At 53.2% G+C, this 17,941-nt stretch overlaps 2 protein-coding genes across 23 annotated transcripts in view; one reads left to right on the top strand and one right to left on the bottom strand.

Annotated features, from left to right (window-relative positions):
- Positions 1-41: 41 nt before the first annotated feature.
- On the bottom strand, positions 42-14,064 carry NOXA1 (NADPH oxidase activator 1). 16 transcript variants are annotated; one of them, XM_086858819.1, is made up of 18 exons: positions 13,471-14,023; positions 13,124-13,322; positions 10,849-10,931; positions 10,690-10,744; positions 10,204-10,252; positions 9,434-9,542; positions 7,157-7,291; positions 6,009-6,116; positions 5,230-5,289; positions 4,679-4,716; positions 3,848-3,989; positions 3,180-3,233; positions 2,419-2,488; positions 2,222-2,280; positions 1,845-2,014; positions 1,524-1,629; positions 1,314-1,437; positions 42-1,096 (listed from the first exon to the last, which is right to left on the bottom strand). In XM_086858819.1, exons 5-18 carry the CDS (start codon positions 10,233-10,235, stop codon positions 999-1,001), a joined length of 1,305 nt encoding a protein of 434 aa, XP_086714945.1. In that variant the 5' UTR covers positions 10,236-10,252; positions 10,690-10,744; positions 10,849-10,931; positions 13,124-13,322; positions 13,471-14,023; the 3' UTR covers positions 42-998. The 16 variants fall into 16 exon arrangements, with proteins under 16 accessions (XP_086714945.1, XP_086714939.1, XP_086714941.1 ...); XM_086858813.1 differs by having other exon boundaries at positions 2,419-2,491; positions 13,471-14,006; XM_086858815.1 differs by having other exon boundaries at positions 2,419-2,491; positions 13,124-13,345; positions 13,488-14,006.
- EXD3 (exonuclease 3'-5' domain containing 3) overlaps positions 13,989-17,941 on the top strand; it is a 178,792-nt gene continuing 174,839 nt past the window's right edge. For 4 of the 7 annotated variants that reach the window (XM_086858795.1, XM_086858798.1, XM_086858799.1 and 1 more), the window contains exon 1: positions 13,989-14,118. The gene's annotated coding sequence lies outside the window, so the exon portion shown is untranslated. The remainder of the gene's footprint in view (positions 14,119-17,941) is intronic. The other 3 variants (XM_086858796.1, XM_086858801.1, XM_086858803.1) reach the window with 2 other exon arrangements.

The raw sequence follows: 17,941 nt of genomic DNA, 5'->3' as shown, positions 1-17,941 counted from the left end.
TTACTGGCATATCTCAGCAGAAAAACACAAGTGGAAGTTGATTTAAGAGTTGCCAGCTCTGGCTCAGGGTTTATTTTATATTCAAGTAACATAGCCAAGTTTTGTCGAGGCACCAAATCCAGAACAGGTTCCAGCTCCAGGCACTTGAGTGTTTTATTTAGCTCAGCAGAGCACAGCCCAGCCCAGCTGCAGGAACTGGACAGGGCTTTCAGTCCTTGCAGCAGCAGCCCAGCACTGCACCTCCCAGCCAGCCTTTCCCCGGGGCCTCCAGGGCTCTCCCACAGCCCAGAGCTGCTCTGAGCAGTGGTGATTTCCACCACTGCCTCTTCTCTGTGCTCCAAGATCCCACCTTGGCCTTAGGGCTTAAGAAAAGTGCCAAGGTCAAGGAATGGTCAGGTCCAAAGGCTATTTGCTATGGGAGACAGTGGTCCTAACTCGTGGTATTATCCCATTAATCCCACTGCAGACTGGTTCCAAAAGCCTTTTGAAAGAGCAGCATCTCTGGTTTGTGGAGATTAGGTTATGTGACCCGAGAGCCTGGGGAACAGAGCTCTGTCCCCTGCTTCCAGCCACACCCTCGGCTTCCAGAGCGAGGCTCAGCCTTTCCAGCCTCAACATGAGCAACAAGGGACAGGGGATGAAGATTTCTACCCAGATGAGCCCCTTCCCACCCAGGGGAACCTCTTCCCACCCAGGGGAACCCCTTCCCCACCCAGCAGCCTGAGCTGCCACATGGACAATTCCCACAGCCAGACCCCAGAGCCCTCTCCCTGCTCTGCACAGACACACAGTGGAAGCACAAGGTATAAATTCCAGGTCAGGGAACAGGCTGTAGGAAATGCCATCACTGCTAGAACTGACCCCATGGATCTGAGTGGAAGATATCCCCTGTCCAGGTAGAGCAGAGCTCCTGGCTGTGCTGGCTGGGGCCCAAATGAGCTGGGACCAGTGCCTCCCACCCCTGGGGGTGCAGTCAGGCAGGAAAAGGCTCCTGTTTGCTATAGGATGGCAGCACCACAGCTGGTCTGGGTGGCAAAGCATTTGGGGAAGATGCCAGTCTTGCCATTGCAGCGTCCTTCCAGCCAGTCCTCGTTCACTGGAAAACATAAAGGAGCAGGAATGAGCCCTGGCCCATATGAGTGGGGTTAGTGAGAGCTTTCATGGCTGGAATTTAACTCTGGGCAAAACCCAGCACAAGCCTGTAACTCCTGAGAGTATGAACCTGAGACAGCACTGGAGAGGCCACATTTTCCCCAGTGTCTCCCCACAGCAAGCTCCAAAAGCCTGGCCCAGCAGCAGGACTGGAGAGCTACCTTCAGAGAGGATATCCAGCACGTCTCCCTTGCTGAACTCCAGGTCCCCTGGTCCCTGTGCCAGGTAAGAGTGCTGAGCCAGCATCTGGTAGAGAACAGGCCTGCCCGAGTGGGAGTCCGAGTCCTGCAGGAAAAAGCCAGCACGGAGCTTGCAAAGCAAAGCAGAGACTTGAACCCAGCCCAGCAGAGACGTTGTCCCAGCCCACAAACCTGGCAGCAGAGTGTCAGCCTGCCGTCTGTCAGCTGCTGCCACACCTTCCCCAGCTCCTCCTGTCCTGACACTGTCCCCAGCTCTGTGCCATCCAGGAGCCTGTAGCTGCAAGGGTTCATTAATGCAAATCATCTCCTTTAAAGCCAAACTCGGAGGCAAGCCCAGCCCCTGTGCCACCCCCAGCCTTCACAGTCCCCTTTGCAGTCACCTCTGAGCTCGTCCCCTTGCACAGGGACATGGGGCCACCCCATATGCCCAGTGGGCATGGCCGTGCCCCGAGGGGAATGGCTGGTGGCCCATGGCAGCCCAGGCTGGCATACCTGAGCGTGCCCTGCTGTGCCTGCTGTGCCAGCGTGTCCCTCAGCAGGGCCCGCAGGGCTGGCAGGGCTGGGGCCTGGCCTGCCCTCAGCACCACGGAGCACTCGCAGCGCAGCCGCAGCACCACCGGCCTGGCCGTGCCCGCTGCGGCCTCCCCGCTCCTCGGGGACATCTGTGGGGAGACAGGCTCGGTCAGAGTGGAGAACCAGAGTGTCCTGAGCTGGGAGGAACCCACAGGGTTTTCCTCTCTACAGAATGGGAAAATGGTCAGGGGAAGGAGGTTTTTTCCTCAGTGATTTGGGAGCAGCTCAGGAATTTTGGGCAAGAATCTTGCACTTTTCCCAGCTCTGGTCTCCAGAGGCTGTGTGGAACACCTCACCTTGGAGTCCACGTGGGCACCGGCATCACTGGCAGAGGCATTTTCTTCCCCAGGAGCATCTGCAGAACAGCACAAAGGCAAGGGAACAGCCCTGCAGTCACCACAGGCTGCAGTGGGGCCACCACCTCCTCACACCCCCTAAAGAGAGCAGGGTTTGGGCACAGCTCCACACACTGAGGTCCCTGCCCAGGGATTACCTGGCTTCTGCTTCACGTGAAGGCAGCTGGGAGGCACCTGGGCAGGAGGAAGGGGAATCCCAGTGCTGTTCTTCTGCAACAGAACAGCATCAGAAAGGAGAGGGCAGAAAACACAGGAGCCTGGACAAGGCTGGTGTGTGACAGGCTGCAGCCAGCCACAGATTCAGGGCTGTAACCCCAGGGAGAGCTGCTCATTGAATGGCTGGATGAGGTGCAGCACTCAGGCTTTTGAGGGCAGAGGTTTGCAGATGCTTCTCTGGCCCCCTGCTCCCTGCTGGGTTGGTGCTGGAACAGAAGGAGGCTGCCCACACTGTCCCCATGTGGGCTGCTTCATGGTGACACATCCATGGAGCAAACACCCAAGTGTGTACCAGGGATTCATTTGGAGGAGGAAAAATGACAATTAAAAAAATCATAGCAACATCAGAGCAACCATGTGCTTGAAAGCTCCCTGACAGGAAACAGGGGGCTGAGCTGCACCCTTCCTCACTGGGTTCAGATGGAAAATGATTGGGATAATGTGTGGCTATGCCTGTGGTGGAGATGGGAGATGAAGTTCTGAGGAGAAGAGAGTCAAAGGGATTTTTCCTACTCCTAATTCTTCTGTTGTTCCCATTCAAGAGCACTTGGTCTTCGGTCAATAGTCTCAGTGCTTCACACTCTAAGTTTCTCTTACAGAGTTGTGCTATCCTATGATACCCTCACAGACCAATGTGTGCCTTGGTCCCTCCCTCCCCCTGGTTGCAAGGTTGCCAGCTCACCCATTTCTCCATCCTCGAGGCAGGCTCCAGGAGAGAGCTCGGGATGTGCAGCTTCTGCAGAGGGACACGGAGCAGAGCAGGCTGAGAGAGGAGCCCTGTGAGCCCAGCCCAGCCCCTGTTCCATCACCCTATGGCCACATGAAGGTGCCCGGGGGCCAGGGCCACCCCAGCCACCCAGTGCTCTCACACTGCTGGACAATGGTGCTCCTGCAGCTTTTGCTGCTGGGAGCAGAGCTGCTGCTGGAGCTGCTGCAGGGGAACAGGCCAAACACCCACCGAGCCCCCTGCTGCCAAGACATGCTCTGGCAGAGAGCAGCAACGATGCCCAGGGACACCAGTCCAGCAGCATTTCTTGTCTTCTTGCTGCTCATTTAAATTGAGCATTGCCATTTTTTGTTTACAATGTTTTTTTTTCTATTTAGAGTCTATTTTTATTTTTTCTACATCGAATTTCACCTGGCACTTCACTAAGCAGTCAACCAGCACATCCAAACACTTGTGTAACTGTTCCTGTAACTCCAGATGCTTCTCCCCCTATTCCTCTAGCACTAAAGAATATGCTAAATGCTTATGTCACAGAGGAGCCGGGTGGGTGAGAGCCCAGCGCCAGGAGATCTGGGGGTGTGGGAAGGAGCTGCTGAGGACTGTGCTGGGGCTGTGTCCCTCACCTGCCCATCGTGGATGGCCGTGGCCCAGCCGTCTGCTGCCCTGCTCAGCACGAACACCAGGCTCCCTGCAGGCACCTGCAGCCCCGCCGGCTCCCGGGGGCAGTAGCGGGACAGCAGCCGCTGGTACCCGGACTCGGCATCCCTGCGGGGAGAGGAGAGAGCTGCACCCCTGGCCATGGGTGCCTCTGGCCACCACCACACTGCACCAGCCCCCGCTGGCACGGGCTGCAACCTGAGGGTGTTTGGAAATCGTGATTTCCACTGCTGCCCTTTGCTCCAGCTGGGAACAAAAGGGGCTTGGAAAACACTGATTTGCCAAATGCAGCTTCGTTTTCATTGTGCTGATAAACACTATCAAGATCAAAACAATTATTCAACACAGCCCTGAAGTACTGCTGGCACAATATCACCAAAACAAATTACTTTCTTGGGGTTTGAACATGATTTTGGCTCAGGACATTAGGGCTGGTAGTGAGTATTTGAAATTATCCTGGGAATTAAGATGGGAAAGCTGAGCATCCTCTGCCACAGACCTGGGCAGGTCCCACAGCCTGTGTCTGCTTCCATTCCCCAGGCATGCACAAACCATGCCTGTCTCCCAAGACTATTGAATCAAGTCCTGCAAGCTGCCCAGAGGCTCTTGCAGAGATGCCAGGGACCTGCAGTGTCCTCTGCAGCCACAGAAGCCTTCCTGTGTTTGTCACTCACTCCACCCCTGGTGAGAAGTGGGTGTGGATCCCTCGGTGTCTTCACACAAAGATGCTGGAGAACAAAAGACTTTCTGAACAGTAGTGAGGGAAGGGTAAGACCAGTGTGGGACTGAACACTCACCGCAGAGCATCGGCACTGGGTTCATAAAAGCCCTGTTTCTGTGGGAGAAACAACAGGACCTGTTTATGACAGTGCCTCCTACAGCAGCAGTGCCACCTTACCTCCTGACTGTGCTATTTTGCCTTTACTCTTGACCCCATTTGTCATTCCACACCACCCAGAAAAAGTCTGCTGCTCCACACCTTACTTCTCTTCCTTGCCCTCCCTCTTTATCTCATCAGGAAGTAACACAATCTCACTGCCCTCCCCTGGTTCCAAGCACAGTGTGAGGCAGCTGTGCTCACACTGACACATTTACTGAAGTGATGAGCAGAGACAGGCTGAGCACACCAAAGCACTGCTGTTTTGACATGGTGAAGAGACAAAAATGCATCTTTAGAGAGCTGGAGATTCCCTGAGTCCCTTACAGACAGTGCTGAGCCTGGCTCTGAACATCCTATGGATCCAGGCTGGCATTACACTGCTTTCTTCCCCTGATGGATTGGATCTGAGCCCCTTTCTGGAGCTCCATGACAACTCCATTCCTCCTTTCACAGCCCTGTCCTGCTCACCTGAGGCCTGAGAGGCTCGAAGCCAATGTACTCATCATTGGGAATGATGGATGAGATCACCTGTTGGAGAACAAAGCAATGAGTGAATCTAGGCTGGATGAAGAGACCCCCAAACTTCATCCAAGATTATCTGCTCAGATCCATTTCCCTCTGGCATCCCAAGGTCAGGAAAAATGTGGAGTTGTGCACACAGGGGGGGAGGCAGAGCTGGATTCCCAGGACACTTTCAATCATTGGTGTCCCAGTTTTCAAGTCTTTCCAAGGTTTCTTTGAAAGTATGTAAATTTATTACTTTCCCTTTATTTATTTTGGAGCTCTCTGTTCTGACTGCACTGGTCACAGAAGGGCTCAGAGAAATTCTCTGCTGCCTTGTATCAAGGGATGAGACAAAGCATTTGTCCCCCAGCTGCCCACCTGTCCCCCTGGGAATGTGGGAGTGAGTAGCAGCGTGCTGGGACAATGTGCCCCTCTTAACAACCTCACTGTCAGCAAAAGAGCAACCACGGGTTCCAGAGTACCTGCTCAGCCCTTTCAGACTTCAAAGTGACCAAGATTGGGGAAGACATTTTAGTGCCAAAGTGCATTTCTTGGTAGAAGGGGTGGCAATTGTAACAAATTTTGGCTTCTGTGTCCCGACTGCCTGGACTGGCTGCAAGCTCTGCCCATCCTGCTCTGGGTCCCCACGTGGAGGGGGGAGATGTGTGGGGATGCTCCCTGGAGATGGCAGAGGAGGGATTTTTTTCTGCTGCTGTTAATTGTGACATTGACATGCCTGTTACCTTGGGTTTACCCAGGAAATCTTTTGAATCCAGCTGCTCAACTTCTTTCTTTCGTGGTCTGAAAAGCTCCCCAAGAGGAACCAGCACGGGCTCTAAAAACAGGTGGTCCTGGGGTGGGGAAAGCAGGTAAAGGAAAAGCCATCAACCCACACTGAATGTAACATCAGAGCACTGAAAAGCAAATACAGTGCTCTGAGCACTGCAAAAGCATCTCCAGGAAAAATGGGGCAAAAGTTTTGGCTGTGAACTTGACAAAGGCCATTCAAGCCCCACAAAAGCATGAGCAAACTGAGAGCTCAGCAGCCCCTCCCCAGTGTGGAGGCAAGGACTGACACTGCTGGCATGGATTGGGAAGGGGAGCAGTGCAGGAAGGTTTAGTAAATAAATCTTCTAAACAGCTTTTCTGTTTGACCTCAGATGTTTTCTGTTCAGCCACAGAGTAGAATGCTAATAGCAGATATAAATAATACACTGGAAAAGCACAAATGTGATGGCAGAAGAGATCATCAGATCAAAAACAAAGTATGAATCTCTTACAAAGTATGAAGGTAGAAAACTGATGAATCTTTCAGGAAGAGTAAACCAGAGATCTGCAAATGTTTCCAGATCATAAAGGAGTCTAACAGGAAACTTTTACTTAGAAACAACCCTAGAAACACTTTCACACCCTACTTAAGCTCTAAAAGTGATTGACATTAATATCTGAGCTGCCACCAATTGTTCCTGAAGCCAAATGGACTCAAAAAAAGCCAGTGCCATGAAAAGGGAGACTCTCCAGCCCTGCACTTGTAGGGGTTCTGAGCTTGAAACACTGCACAAGGCAACTGGTTTTGCAGGATAAGCACAAATGGAACTGAGCTCCTGAACATGAGGGACCAGGAGGACTCAGAGGTCATCCCAAAATTCTCCACTGTGGTGTTTCTGGGCAGGGAAGCACCTGGGACTGATGGAGTTCCTCTAGCACCTGAAGCACTGGTTTGGCAGAGCATGGTGTGCAAATGGCTTACACTGTGCTAGCAGGTGGCCAAGCAGCTGGGTGGATGGCAGGAACATGCAGGAATCAGGAACATTCCAACAGACACTTTCAGCACACATCCCTGAGCTGAAGCCCGATGCACACACCCAGGAACTCGCACAGGCGGCCTTACCTGCACCCGCTCGAGGGCCAGCTCCAGGACTGCTGTTCTTCTTTCAGGTCTCCACACAACAGCCTGCTCCAGGGTGACTCTGGCCTCCTGCCACTGCTGCAGGTGGCACTGCACTGCTGCCATGTTGTACAGCACCTGCAGTGGGCACAGGGACGGGATTCAGAGGGCCAGGACCAAGGGACACCCAACACATCCTCCTGAACTCAGCCAAGAAACCGGGACAGGCACTAAACACCAAAAATTCAGCAACAGGAAAGGCACTCTGAGCAGCATGGCTGGGAAAATTTCACAATCAGAAAGGAAAAATAAAAGCTTGGGTGTGCTGGAGCTGCTGGTCAAGGTGAGGAGAGACATGGGGACAGCAGGTGAGGACTCTGGTACCACACTGTTTATGTCTGATCCTTCCTGCATCCAAAAGACCAGATGCTTTTCTTGGGTTTCTTTCTGCATGCAACTAGGCAATGATTTTTGTAATCCTGACTCCCTGTCACTGCAAAATAACTTAACTGAAACTATTTCACATTGTAGTGGGCTGTGAATGTGCAAGTTGTCAGTTGTAGCTTGTCACCCTTCAGCAGCATGTCAGTCTGTTCCTGGGGAAGTGCAGGCTGTGGGAGTGTTGCAGACAGGGTGTTGGGGAGCTGTGCTCTATATTGGGAGTGGGAGGTCTCTCCCTGTCACTGGCCAGCACTCGCTGTGTGGGAAAGCTGCTGGGCCACGGGCAGAGCACTGTCAGACAGCTCCTTATCTCCTGTCACAGGGTTATCAGCTGGGAGTTGAGGTGTGTGCCTGGCTGCACTGGACAAGGCTGGAGCTCATAGCATGCTTTTCCTTCACTCCTTAATCATGGCAGTAGAAGACTCTGGGAATGTGGGGAATGGCAGCCCTGAACATGTACAGGAACTGTCTCAGGAGGCAAGGCAGCAATTCTCACACAGTCAGGAGTGTCACAGCCTTGCAAGAGCCAAAAGTTTCTGGGTTTTCAAACCATGCATGTATCTCCCACGAGAAGATCAGCTGCAGCACGTGAGAGGCCAAGCATGGGAAAAGCTGATGGCACAATTCTGCTGGAGGATGATGTTGGTGTATTTTGAATAATGAGCTCCAGGTAAGAATGAGATACAGCTGAATCAGGATGCTGATCCCAAGTCTGGAGGGCCAGCACGGTGCCAGCACATGTCCTGGAGTGAGGGGTGGTGTGTTCACACCAGGAAAGGGCTCAGCCTCCTGGGGACACTCCTGAGCCCTGCCCCTTTCCCTCCTCCAGGAGAAGGCAGTGCCATGGCACTGAAGCTGTTAAAGCCAGGGAGGTTGGGCTAACAGCACGGATGCTAAGGTTAACTTCCTCCTGCCGGGAATAAGGTGTGTGAAAATTGCCCGAAACGCTTGACTGGAGTTACAGAATGGCTCCTCACTCTCATGGAAGTAAGGAGTTAAATCCTATTTCCTGGATCTGCTTTTTGACCTGCGTGTGTGGACTCAGAGAAAACAAAATCAACCCTTCCAGTAAAGGACAGTTTCTAGGAATCCTTTATGTATGTCCAAATATGACAAAAATTTACAGCCGTTTCAGCCTTTGAGCTTCCTTGAACAGGATGTGGCAGGTGTGACAGAAAGAGGTGCAGGATGAAGCATTACAAACACAGCCTGAGCACAGGGTGTAAGCTCAGGCACAGAGGGAATATTAGGATCAGTTGCTGCAGTTGGAAAGAGGCTTTTATGCACCTGAATTTCCTGGAGTTCGCATTATGCCTCAGCTCTCTTCTCATCTGCCAATGTTTCAGCTTCTTTCAGCTCTTAGAGCTGAGTTCACTGAATTTACATGTGTGTTTACATGCATGCAAGTGTAAATATTACACAGAATCCCAGACTGGTTCGGGTTGGGAAGGACCTTAAAGCTCCCAGTTCCACCCCTGCCATGGGCAGGGACAACTTCCACAGACCAGGCTGCTCCCAGCCCCATCAAAACTGGCCTTGGGCACTTCCAGGGATCCAGGGGCAGCCACCACTTCGTTTACATAAAGAGAAGATAAAAACCCCTCAATACACAAATTCCCATGCACCTGCTCTGGACAATTTTAATTTCAAAGTGCATAATTTGCTAAACTTTCCAGAGATTTTGTTGGTTTACAACTTTTTTGATTAAGTTACTTTAAAAAAAGTGCAAGCAGAGTATTTTTACAGTTCTAATGTACTTCCTTGAAAAAGTCTTGGGTCACTGATGCCTGCTTCCGACATCCCCAACAGTGGGGAAGAATTGCTGAGCCAGGCTCTTACCTCCCAGGCATAGAGGATGTGCCTCAGCCCCAGCTGCTTGTAATCGATGAAGGGATTTTGTCTTAGGTGACTGAAGGCCATGTGATAGTCAGAGAGAGCTTCTTCATACCTGTAGAGGTGACACAAGAGACTGAGCCTGAAAAAGCTGGAGACTGCTAAAGAAGCTAAAAACCACACTAGCAAACACCATGTATTCTGCTCTGCAGGCTGTGCAAGGAGAGCTGTACCAGAGATGTGTCATCCTGGTAAAGAACAAACACTGCCCACTGTTGGGAGCTCCCTGCACCTGTCTCTGGAGGATCCAGGGCTGGGAACCTGGCTGATGGGCACCAGGGAGGGCACACACATGGCCAAAGCATCAAAACTCTGAAACTCAAAATTTAGAACCTCAACATTGAAAAATAGAGCACCTCTGAGGCTAAGGAGGCTACTAGTCTGAATTTACACCAGCTCTGCAACTGAAGTCTGAGCAGGTGCAGATGGTAAAAGGAAGCATCCAGGAAGGGCTGTGCAGTGGGCACCGACCAAGAGAAGGTGCCCAGGTAGATGTGGATGGGTGGGAGCAGCTTCTGATGAAGGAAGGAGCCCTGGGGCACTGGAGGCCATCAGCTCTTTGGGCAGGAGGCAGCTGCCAGCTCTGCTGCCCCTGCAGTGGGTGTGCTCGGGGCACATTTGCTTCTGCTGGTGGTGGAGCAGCTCCTGAGAGCCCTGCCTGGCACTTCACCAGCCCCAGGCACAGCCCCTCCACTGGAGAAGCCAGAACTGCTCACCTTAACTCCCTCCCAGAAATAAAGACAGGCATTTGGCGGAGATTAAGGTCTGGAAAATATGGGAAAAACAACAGGAAAGAAAATAACTGAGCTGAAAGGTAAGACAAGATCTGTAAAATACTTCCCCCGGCTCCCTGAGGAGGAGGATGTCACTGTGATTTAACTGTGGAACAATGAGTAATCAATCCCATGACACTTCTGGAGCAATCTCAATATTTTATCAGTGAGACTGAGATCAGGCCCCTGAAGTCTGCTGGCAGCAGAGTGTGCAGGCTGCATTTCTAGGAAGGCCAGACTCATGTGTGTCATGTGAAAACACACCAAGACACACAATTATATTTTTTTAATTCCCATAGAAAATCTGAATGGCAACATAATATTGTGGCTTCCAGGAATCTCTGTGTGTATGGGACAGCAATATAATGTGTCAGCCACCCCTGGGGCCCCAGAGCTGTGCAGCTCTTATCAGAGATAAGACTTGCTGACCTGTGACAGGGTTTCCAAGGCTCCTAAAGTACTTTCTGTGAACTCTGTAAAGTTTCTGGAAGAAGTGAATTTTGGAATCAAAGAGTCATTTAGGTTTAGGAATAAAGCAGGACTGAAAGGAGAGAACCAAAGGCTGCACTGGCTGTGCACCTAACTCACATTTCCAGCTGCAGGTGCACAAATCCTCTCTGGAAGTAGCCCACAGCCAGGGAATTGTCCTTCTCAATGGTTTTATTGAATGCCTGAGGAGAAAAACACAGGTACACCCCAGGGATCAGCTGGGATCTGCTCTGTTGGTGCCCAGGCACACACACACACACCCAGCCACATCCTTGCTGCCCTCACAGAGGCAATCCCTCCCAGTCATCTTTCAGGTCTTGCCTCTGGATGAGCTGAGCTTCAGGCTTTTCCCCCTCCTTGCTACAATGGACTGGACATAAATGAGCTGCAGTGGCCATCTGGCTACTTAAACTGGGAAAACTGCAGCCTGAAGCAGAGCTGGCCAGGACAGTGGGAGCAGCAGGACTGGCCAGGCTGGGGAAGGCTGAGGTGACGAAAGGGTGAGAGGGAGGAAGCTGCAGGGTGTCCCACAATGACCTCTAAGTCAGCACCTCTGCTTCAGTGCCCCAGCTAAATACAGGCAGTGCTTGCAGAGCTGGCAGCAGCTCGTGGTTCAGCGGCTGGGACAGCCAAGAGTCCTCCTGAGGCAGCAGCAGCAGGGATGTGCTCCTTCCCTCCCCACTGCAGACACCTTGTAAGGATAACAGTGCTGGAAGCCCAGCCCTGCCTTCACTACAGGTTAAGGTGAGTCTGTGACCCCACACACACCGTGCTGGAACATCTGCCTCACTGGGCCATAAACAAAACAACAACCAACTGTTCATCCCCATGAAGTAGAGCTGAGCTTCTTCCCTGTCACTGCCCCTTGACTGGGACTCAGAAGTCTCTCCTGAACTCTCTCCCTCATCTTCATGGCACCACTGCCCTGTGCTCAGTGTCCCAAACAGCCACTGCCCAGGGCTCCACGGGCTGCCCCGGCCCCTCCAGCACAGCCTCAGCTCTTCCTTATGTGCTTTGAGGAAAGGTTTATCTGCATCTCCTCACTGGAGACAGATGGCTGATGGATGGATGGATGGATGGATGGATGGATGGATGGATGGAGGATGGATGATGGATGGATGGATGGATGGATGGATGGATGGATGGATGGATGATGGATGATGGATGGATGATGGATGGATGGATGATGGATGGATGGATGGATGGATGGATGGATGGATGGATGGATGATGGATGGATGATGGATGGATGATGGATGATGGATGGATGGATGGATGGATGGATGGATGGATGGATGAATGGATGGATGATGGATGGATGGATGGATGCACAGACACACCAGGTGCTGTCACAGCAATGCTTTTCTTCAGGGCACCTTCCCAACAGCAGTGGTTTTCCAGTACAGCAGTTTTGTTCTGGCAGTCTCCACTGCCAAGCAACATATTTGTACTTTGAAAATACACCCATCTCATGTCTAAACCCATGCCTACAGAACACCTATTGAACAATGCTTTTCCTGCTTTCATTTAAAGCTACAATACATTTTAAATTTATTGTGCATGTTCAGTGGGTTGAGGTCTTCACTTGGAATCAGGCAGGCTGAGCTTTAGAGGTGTGGTTTTCACATGATAATGAGCTAAGTTCACCTAAAGGGCACAACTTAAACTGATTTAGCTTAAACAAAAGCTAAAGGTACATTGCTGGATGTAGTTTCTAGTATCTAAAGTACTTTCTGTCTCTATTATATTCTTTAAAAATGATTCTGTACACTGATCTGGATTTTCATAGCATTCAGAGAACCACAGAATCACTGTGGCTGTGGAAGGCTGGAAAACACCTCAAAGATCCATCTGTTAACCCAGCATCACCGATTTCACCACTGAGCCCTGTCCTCAACGGCCACATCCGCCTTTTTAACTTCAACCTTTTTCACTTTTCTATGATTCCCTCTGCTAAACTTTTTCCTCAAACCATTCACCCTTCAACATCCCTGCTCGCGTTCCCATGGACATGCAGGACACGAAAAGCTGCATTTCACATCCAGATACAGCACCGTTCCCTCCGAGGCAGAGCCGGGGGAGCCGAGCTGCCCGTCCATCCCAGTTCCATCCCGGTTCCTGCCTGGTTCCTGCCCGGTTCCATCCCGGTTCCATCCTGGTTCCTGCCTGGTTCCTGCCCGGTTCCATCCCGGTTCCTGCCCGGTTCCATCCCGGTTCCTGCCCGGTTCCATCCTGGTTCCTGCCCGGTTCCATCCCGGTTCCTGCCCGGTTCCTGCCTGGTTCCTGCCCGGTTCCATCCCGGTTCCATCCTGGTTCCTGCCCGGTTCCTGCCCGGTTCCATCCCGGTTCCATCCCGGTTCCTGCCCGGTTCTCACCCTCAGTGCCGCCTCGGGCCGCCCGGCCAGCAGCTGCACGCAGCCCATGTTGAAGCAGATCCTGGCCGGTGGCTCCGCGATGCCGCTCCAGGTGTCCAGAGCAGCGTCCCAGTGCCCGCGGTCTGCCTCCCGCACGGCCTCGTGCCAGCGCCGCAGCAGCTCCCGGTACGCCATGGCCTCACCTGCGGGCCGGGCTCACCTGAGAGCCGGGGCTGGGCTCACCTGCGGGCTGGGCTCACCTGCGGGCCGGGCTCACCTGAGAGCCGGGCTCACCTGAGAGCCGGGGCTGGGCTCACCTGCGGGCTGGGCTCACCTGAGAGCCGGGCTCACCTGCGGGCCGGGCTCACCTGAGAGCCGGGCTCACCTGAGAGCCGGGCCTCACCTGCTGGGGCTGGGCTCACCTGAGAGCCGGGCCTCACCTGCGGGCTGGGCTCACCTGAGAGCCGGGCTCACCTGCGGGCCGGGCCTCACCTGCGGGGCGGAGCCACCTCCGCCCGCTCCGCTGCTCCCTGCGGGGCGGGAGGGGACACCGAGCCCCTGAGGGGACACGGGTCAGGAAGGGGGGACACAGGACGGCTGTCCGGAGCCCGGGATGGCTGAGGGAGCGCGGCCGGGCCACAGCTGAGCTGGGGGCGATGCTGCTCCCTAAGGGCCCCCGAGGGCACCGAGCAGCCGCCAGAAGCCGGCCCGCGGCCGGCGCTGCCGCAGCCAAAATACCGCATTTGAAGGTTCTTTGAATAAAATGTTTAATGTAAATTTCACACGTAGACGTTGTCGCGGCCGGGGAGGGGCGGCTGAGCGGAGAACGGTCGGGACGGCGGCGCTGTGCTCCGGTGAACACGGCACGGCACCGCCCCCTAGCGGCGCTGCGGGCCGGTGTCCCGGAACAGGGACCGGGCTGCGCGCGGTGCCGTGCGCCGCACGTTCCGGGGCCGCCGGGGTTTGAGGCTCGGAGCGGCGGGGAAGGCGGGGAAGGCTCGGAGCGGCGGCGCCCGGTGAGTCCCGGAGGGAGCGGGCCCGGGCCGTGCAGCCCCAGCGGAGCGGCGGACGGGCAGCCCCGGCTGCCGAGAGCGGCGGCGGGCGGGCGGCCGGGGGTGCGCCCCGCGCCCTGAGGCGGCTCCGGGCCCGGCCGGCCCAGGGGCCCGGGCTGCGGGCGCGGGGCGGGCAGCGGCGGCTCTGGCTGCGGCTCCCGCTCCTCGGCACGAGCTCCAGCGGGCTCGGGGCTCCAGACACTGAAGTATTACAAGTTAACAAAGCAAAGAGATCCGCGGCAGCTCTGCGCCGGGAGCCGCGGAGCCGGCCGGGTTCCGTTTGAAACAAACGGCTCGGGCTCCCTGCCGCTGGTTTGAAATGGTGCAGGGAACGGAAAAGAAGAGTCAGTGGAACTGGGAGAACCGCGAGCACTGTCCACACGTAGAAAGATAAAATGTGGTCAGAACTGGAGCGGCCCTGGCAGCCCGTCCTGACCACGTGTACACACATGGTCACTACAGCTTGATTTTCTTTAGAAATACTGAAAACCGCACAAGAAATCAACTCCTTCCCCACCAGTGCGGTTCACGTTGTGCCACTGATGTACCCGTGTCCTGCCAGTCCCCAGCTGGGCCGGCCTGAGAGTGCTGGCAGCTCCTCAGCTGAAGGATCCCAATGCTCGAGGTGTGTTCAGGACTCTTGCGATTTCTGCAAGCGATAGGCCAGCAACAATCAAATTTTAACATTTGGAGCAAAACCAGCCAAAGGCATCTTCTGGAATGTAAATGCTCTGTCAGAAAGCTCTGCCAGTTGTCAGGCAGCAGTTGTGCCTGTAGCAGTGCTGCAGCCAGAGTTGTGCCGGTGGCTGCAGCTGAGCAGTGCAGAACGCTCCTGTCTCTGCTGGGCAGTGACAGCGCTGCTCACACAGCCCCCGGCTCGGCGTGGGCTGCACAGAGCCCCTGCAGACACAGGAGGACTAAACTGAACACCTCACATTGCTCCTTCCCACTGCAAACGGCAGCTGGCACGGCTGGAACACGGCAGCTTGTGGGATTCTGCAGGGCAGCAGGGAGCGCTCCCTGTGCTGGGAGCTCTCGGCTCTGAGAGGGATGAGATGATGGATGGGATGATGTGTGAGAGGGATCCTCACACAGAGGATGCCACTTCACTCAGTTATACTCAGACAACCAAAGCAGCTGCTGCTGTGAATAAATCATTTACCCAGATGTGCATGAAATAAGTTGCTGATGTGTGCAGTGATGTAGCCTGGGAGGAGAGGGAATGGCTTAGGGCACCTCTGGGCTAATGACAGAGCCACTTTATTGGGATTAGGGGTGTTGTTCTGAACCACCTAGCAATGTCTCTGGCATTAGCCAGGTGCCTGCTGGGGGCCGTGGGGCTGAGCTGTTGGGTTGCCAGGTGTACAAGTGCTCACGGGCCTGTTTGCTTCCTCTCAGCTGCTGGTGGCACCAGGATCCCCCAGACATCCCCAGCAGCTGACACCTTCACCATCCTCCCTCGGGGGGAGTTTGGGCTGACTTTGCCGGCTCTGTTGAGAGGTTTCTGACACATCTGGCAGGATGGGGGCAGTGCAGCTTCAGGAACTTCTACCCCTTTCCATTCTGTCTTGTAGGAGCTTGGGAAAGGATCATTTGCACCTCCTGCTCCTAGCTGGGGTGCTGAGGGACACCTGAGTGAGCTGCCTTGGTGCAGGGCAGGGGAGCTGGGGACAGGAGCTGCTGTGACTCTCCTGAGCCTACGCTGAGCAGCTGTGCTCTCCTGGCACAGCTGGAGGTACAGCCCCATTCTGACAATGTGATGCTGAGATTGTTAAAGTGAGTTTCTGTTCTGAGGGTCAGCCTGGGGTTTGTGTCTCAATAAGAACTTCTTTGCTTTGCAGGATGGTTTGTTAGTTTACATAGGTGGGTGAGAGGGAACTGGGCAATAAACCATGAGGCTGCAGTATGAGCTTGTAGCCAGTCCTGTTCCACCACCACAGCTGGTGTGACCACTCCTGGGTGCAGCCCAAAGAGCCAGAATTTTACAGTACACCAGTGTATTAAGGAATATATTCAAGGAGATTCCATTTTGATTTGTGAACTCCATTGATGATAATTGCTTATTTTTGTAATGTTTGATTTAACTACATCATATGTTGAAAAGTTACCCAGAAATTCCCTACAGATTGTGTAAAACTCAGTTTATCTTAAAAAATTGTACTGGCTTAACTTTCATCTGACTCAGTATCCTTTCTTCTCTTAGAATGGGAGAACTGTGAATTTTCCTATCTTTCTCTATAATGCTGCTGCCTGCTGAGGTATTTTACCAACAAGGGCTCATACAGTGCAGGGCAGTATAAATATAAATATAATCTGTTAAATATAAATATATAAATATATTTAAATATAAATAATATCTGTGCAGGAGCAGTCACCAGACAGTGTCTGTCATCTGCTTTCCCCTTTTCAAGTGGAAAGAAGGCTCGTTTGGGGTTTTCCTGGTGTCCCTGTAGGAGTGAAATGCAGCTGCAGCCTCGTTAGAGGGCACTCTGGAATCACCCGGGGAGCCCAGGGGCCACATTCCCCATCAGCTCTCCGGAGAAATCCTGCTGCAAACGTCCTTTTCCCCCAGAGCAGAAAGTGGGAATCTGGAGCTGGATCACCCTGGGTACTGGTGATGCAAGGCAAGACTGCCTGTGCTGTGAGCTGATTTCATACTTGTGCTCTGTATGGAGCACAGCAACAATTTATTAGAGAATTCACTGCAGTTTTCCAAGTGTGAATTAATGAACTTGCTTTTCTCGTGGCCTTTACCCCATAAACTGCCCTGATCCTACATATATATCCATTTCAGGTGTTTTTTTGGTTGCTATTGTCTTTTAAAAAGTAAATCCTTGATAAAAATATAAGGTGCTTCAGAAACTCTTGGGTTTTAGTAGCAGCCCTTCCACCAGTTCTGTGCCTTTGGCAAATAGTTTGTTGTGCCTCCTTTCACTTTCCTTGTGTCAAAAAGAGGATAGTAATTTTTACCTTGGGAGAATTAATCAATGTATATAAATGTGTTTTGAAATCTGAAGTGGTTTAGAATTTTATGAAAATATAATTAAAATACTGAACAAAGCAGGATCAGAGAAGTCAAATTTAAGACCGTGATTATTGTTCAACTGCTTTGGTGGCACTTCTGTTCTGGCAAGATTATAGAGCCAGATCACTTGTGTTACTTTTGATTTCCTGTTCAAGGATCAGCATTTTTTATATGCAGGAGTGAGATTGTGTGTAAACACAGTCTCACCTTTGTCCAAAGGTAGCTTGCTTTGCTTTCACAAAACCAGACCAAAGCGGTGGGAGCCAGCAGGTTCCTGAGCAGTGAGCACTGCTCCATCCCCAGCCTGGGGACGCCTGGCAGAGCCCAGGCTGGGTTTCCTGCCTGGAGCATCCCTGCAGGGCACAAAGCTGAAGGTGAGGCTCCTTCAGCCCCAGAGCTGCTGCTGCTGTGGGATGTGCAGGTGATGGCTGGGTTCTGGCACCGCTGCTGGGGTGCTGCTGTCCCTCAGGGTCACCTCGTGGTGCTCGGGATGGGAGAGGAGGTGTGGGAGATGTGGCAGGGCTGTGGGCAGGGTGTCTGTCCTGCTGGCTGAGCAGCTCCTTCCAGCCTGCCAGGGCTTTGTGCCAAGGCTCTGTACCCGAGGGACAGCTCAATGTCCATAGGGTAAGGACAGTAAACACTGACCACAGCAGTGCTTATCAAAGCAAGTTCTGTGCTTCAGCCAGGACACAGCTCTTCCTTTGGAGCCCTGAGTCACTGTGCAGGTCTTCTGTGAGCTCTGTTGGCCACAAAACTTTAGTC

The sequence above is a fragment of the Cyanistes caeruleus genome, chromosome 20 (genome assembly GCF_971803275.1).
Source record: "Cyanistes caeruleus chromosome 20, bCyaCae1.hap1.1, whole genome shotgun sequence".
In the NCBI taxonomy this organism is placed as follows: domain Eukaryota; kingdom Metazoa; phylum Chordata; class Aves; order Passeriformes; family Paridae; genus Cyanistes; species Cyanistes caeruleus.
This window is presented reverse-complemented; position numbering and strand designations above follow the sequence as displayed.

Excerpts from the sequence above, each read along its gene's own strand:
- NOXA1 (XM_086858804.1), bottom strand. The coding sequence starts at position 13,297 with ATGGCGTACCGGGAGCTGCTGCGGCGCTGGCACGAGGCCGTGCGGGAG. Across the intron at positions 4,717-5,229 it reads TCGAGCCTCTCAGGCCTCAG|AAACAGGGCTTTTATGAACC; the intron begins GTGAGCAGGACA and ends TTTCTCCCACAG. Across the intron at positions 1,438-1,523 it reads GGCTGACACTCTGCTGCCAG|GACTCGGACTCCCACTCGGG; the intron begins GTTTGTGGGCTG and ends TTTTTCCTGCAG.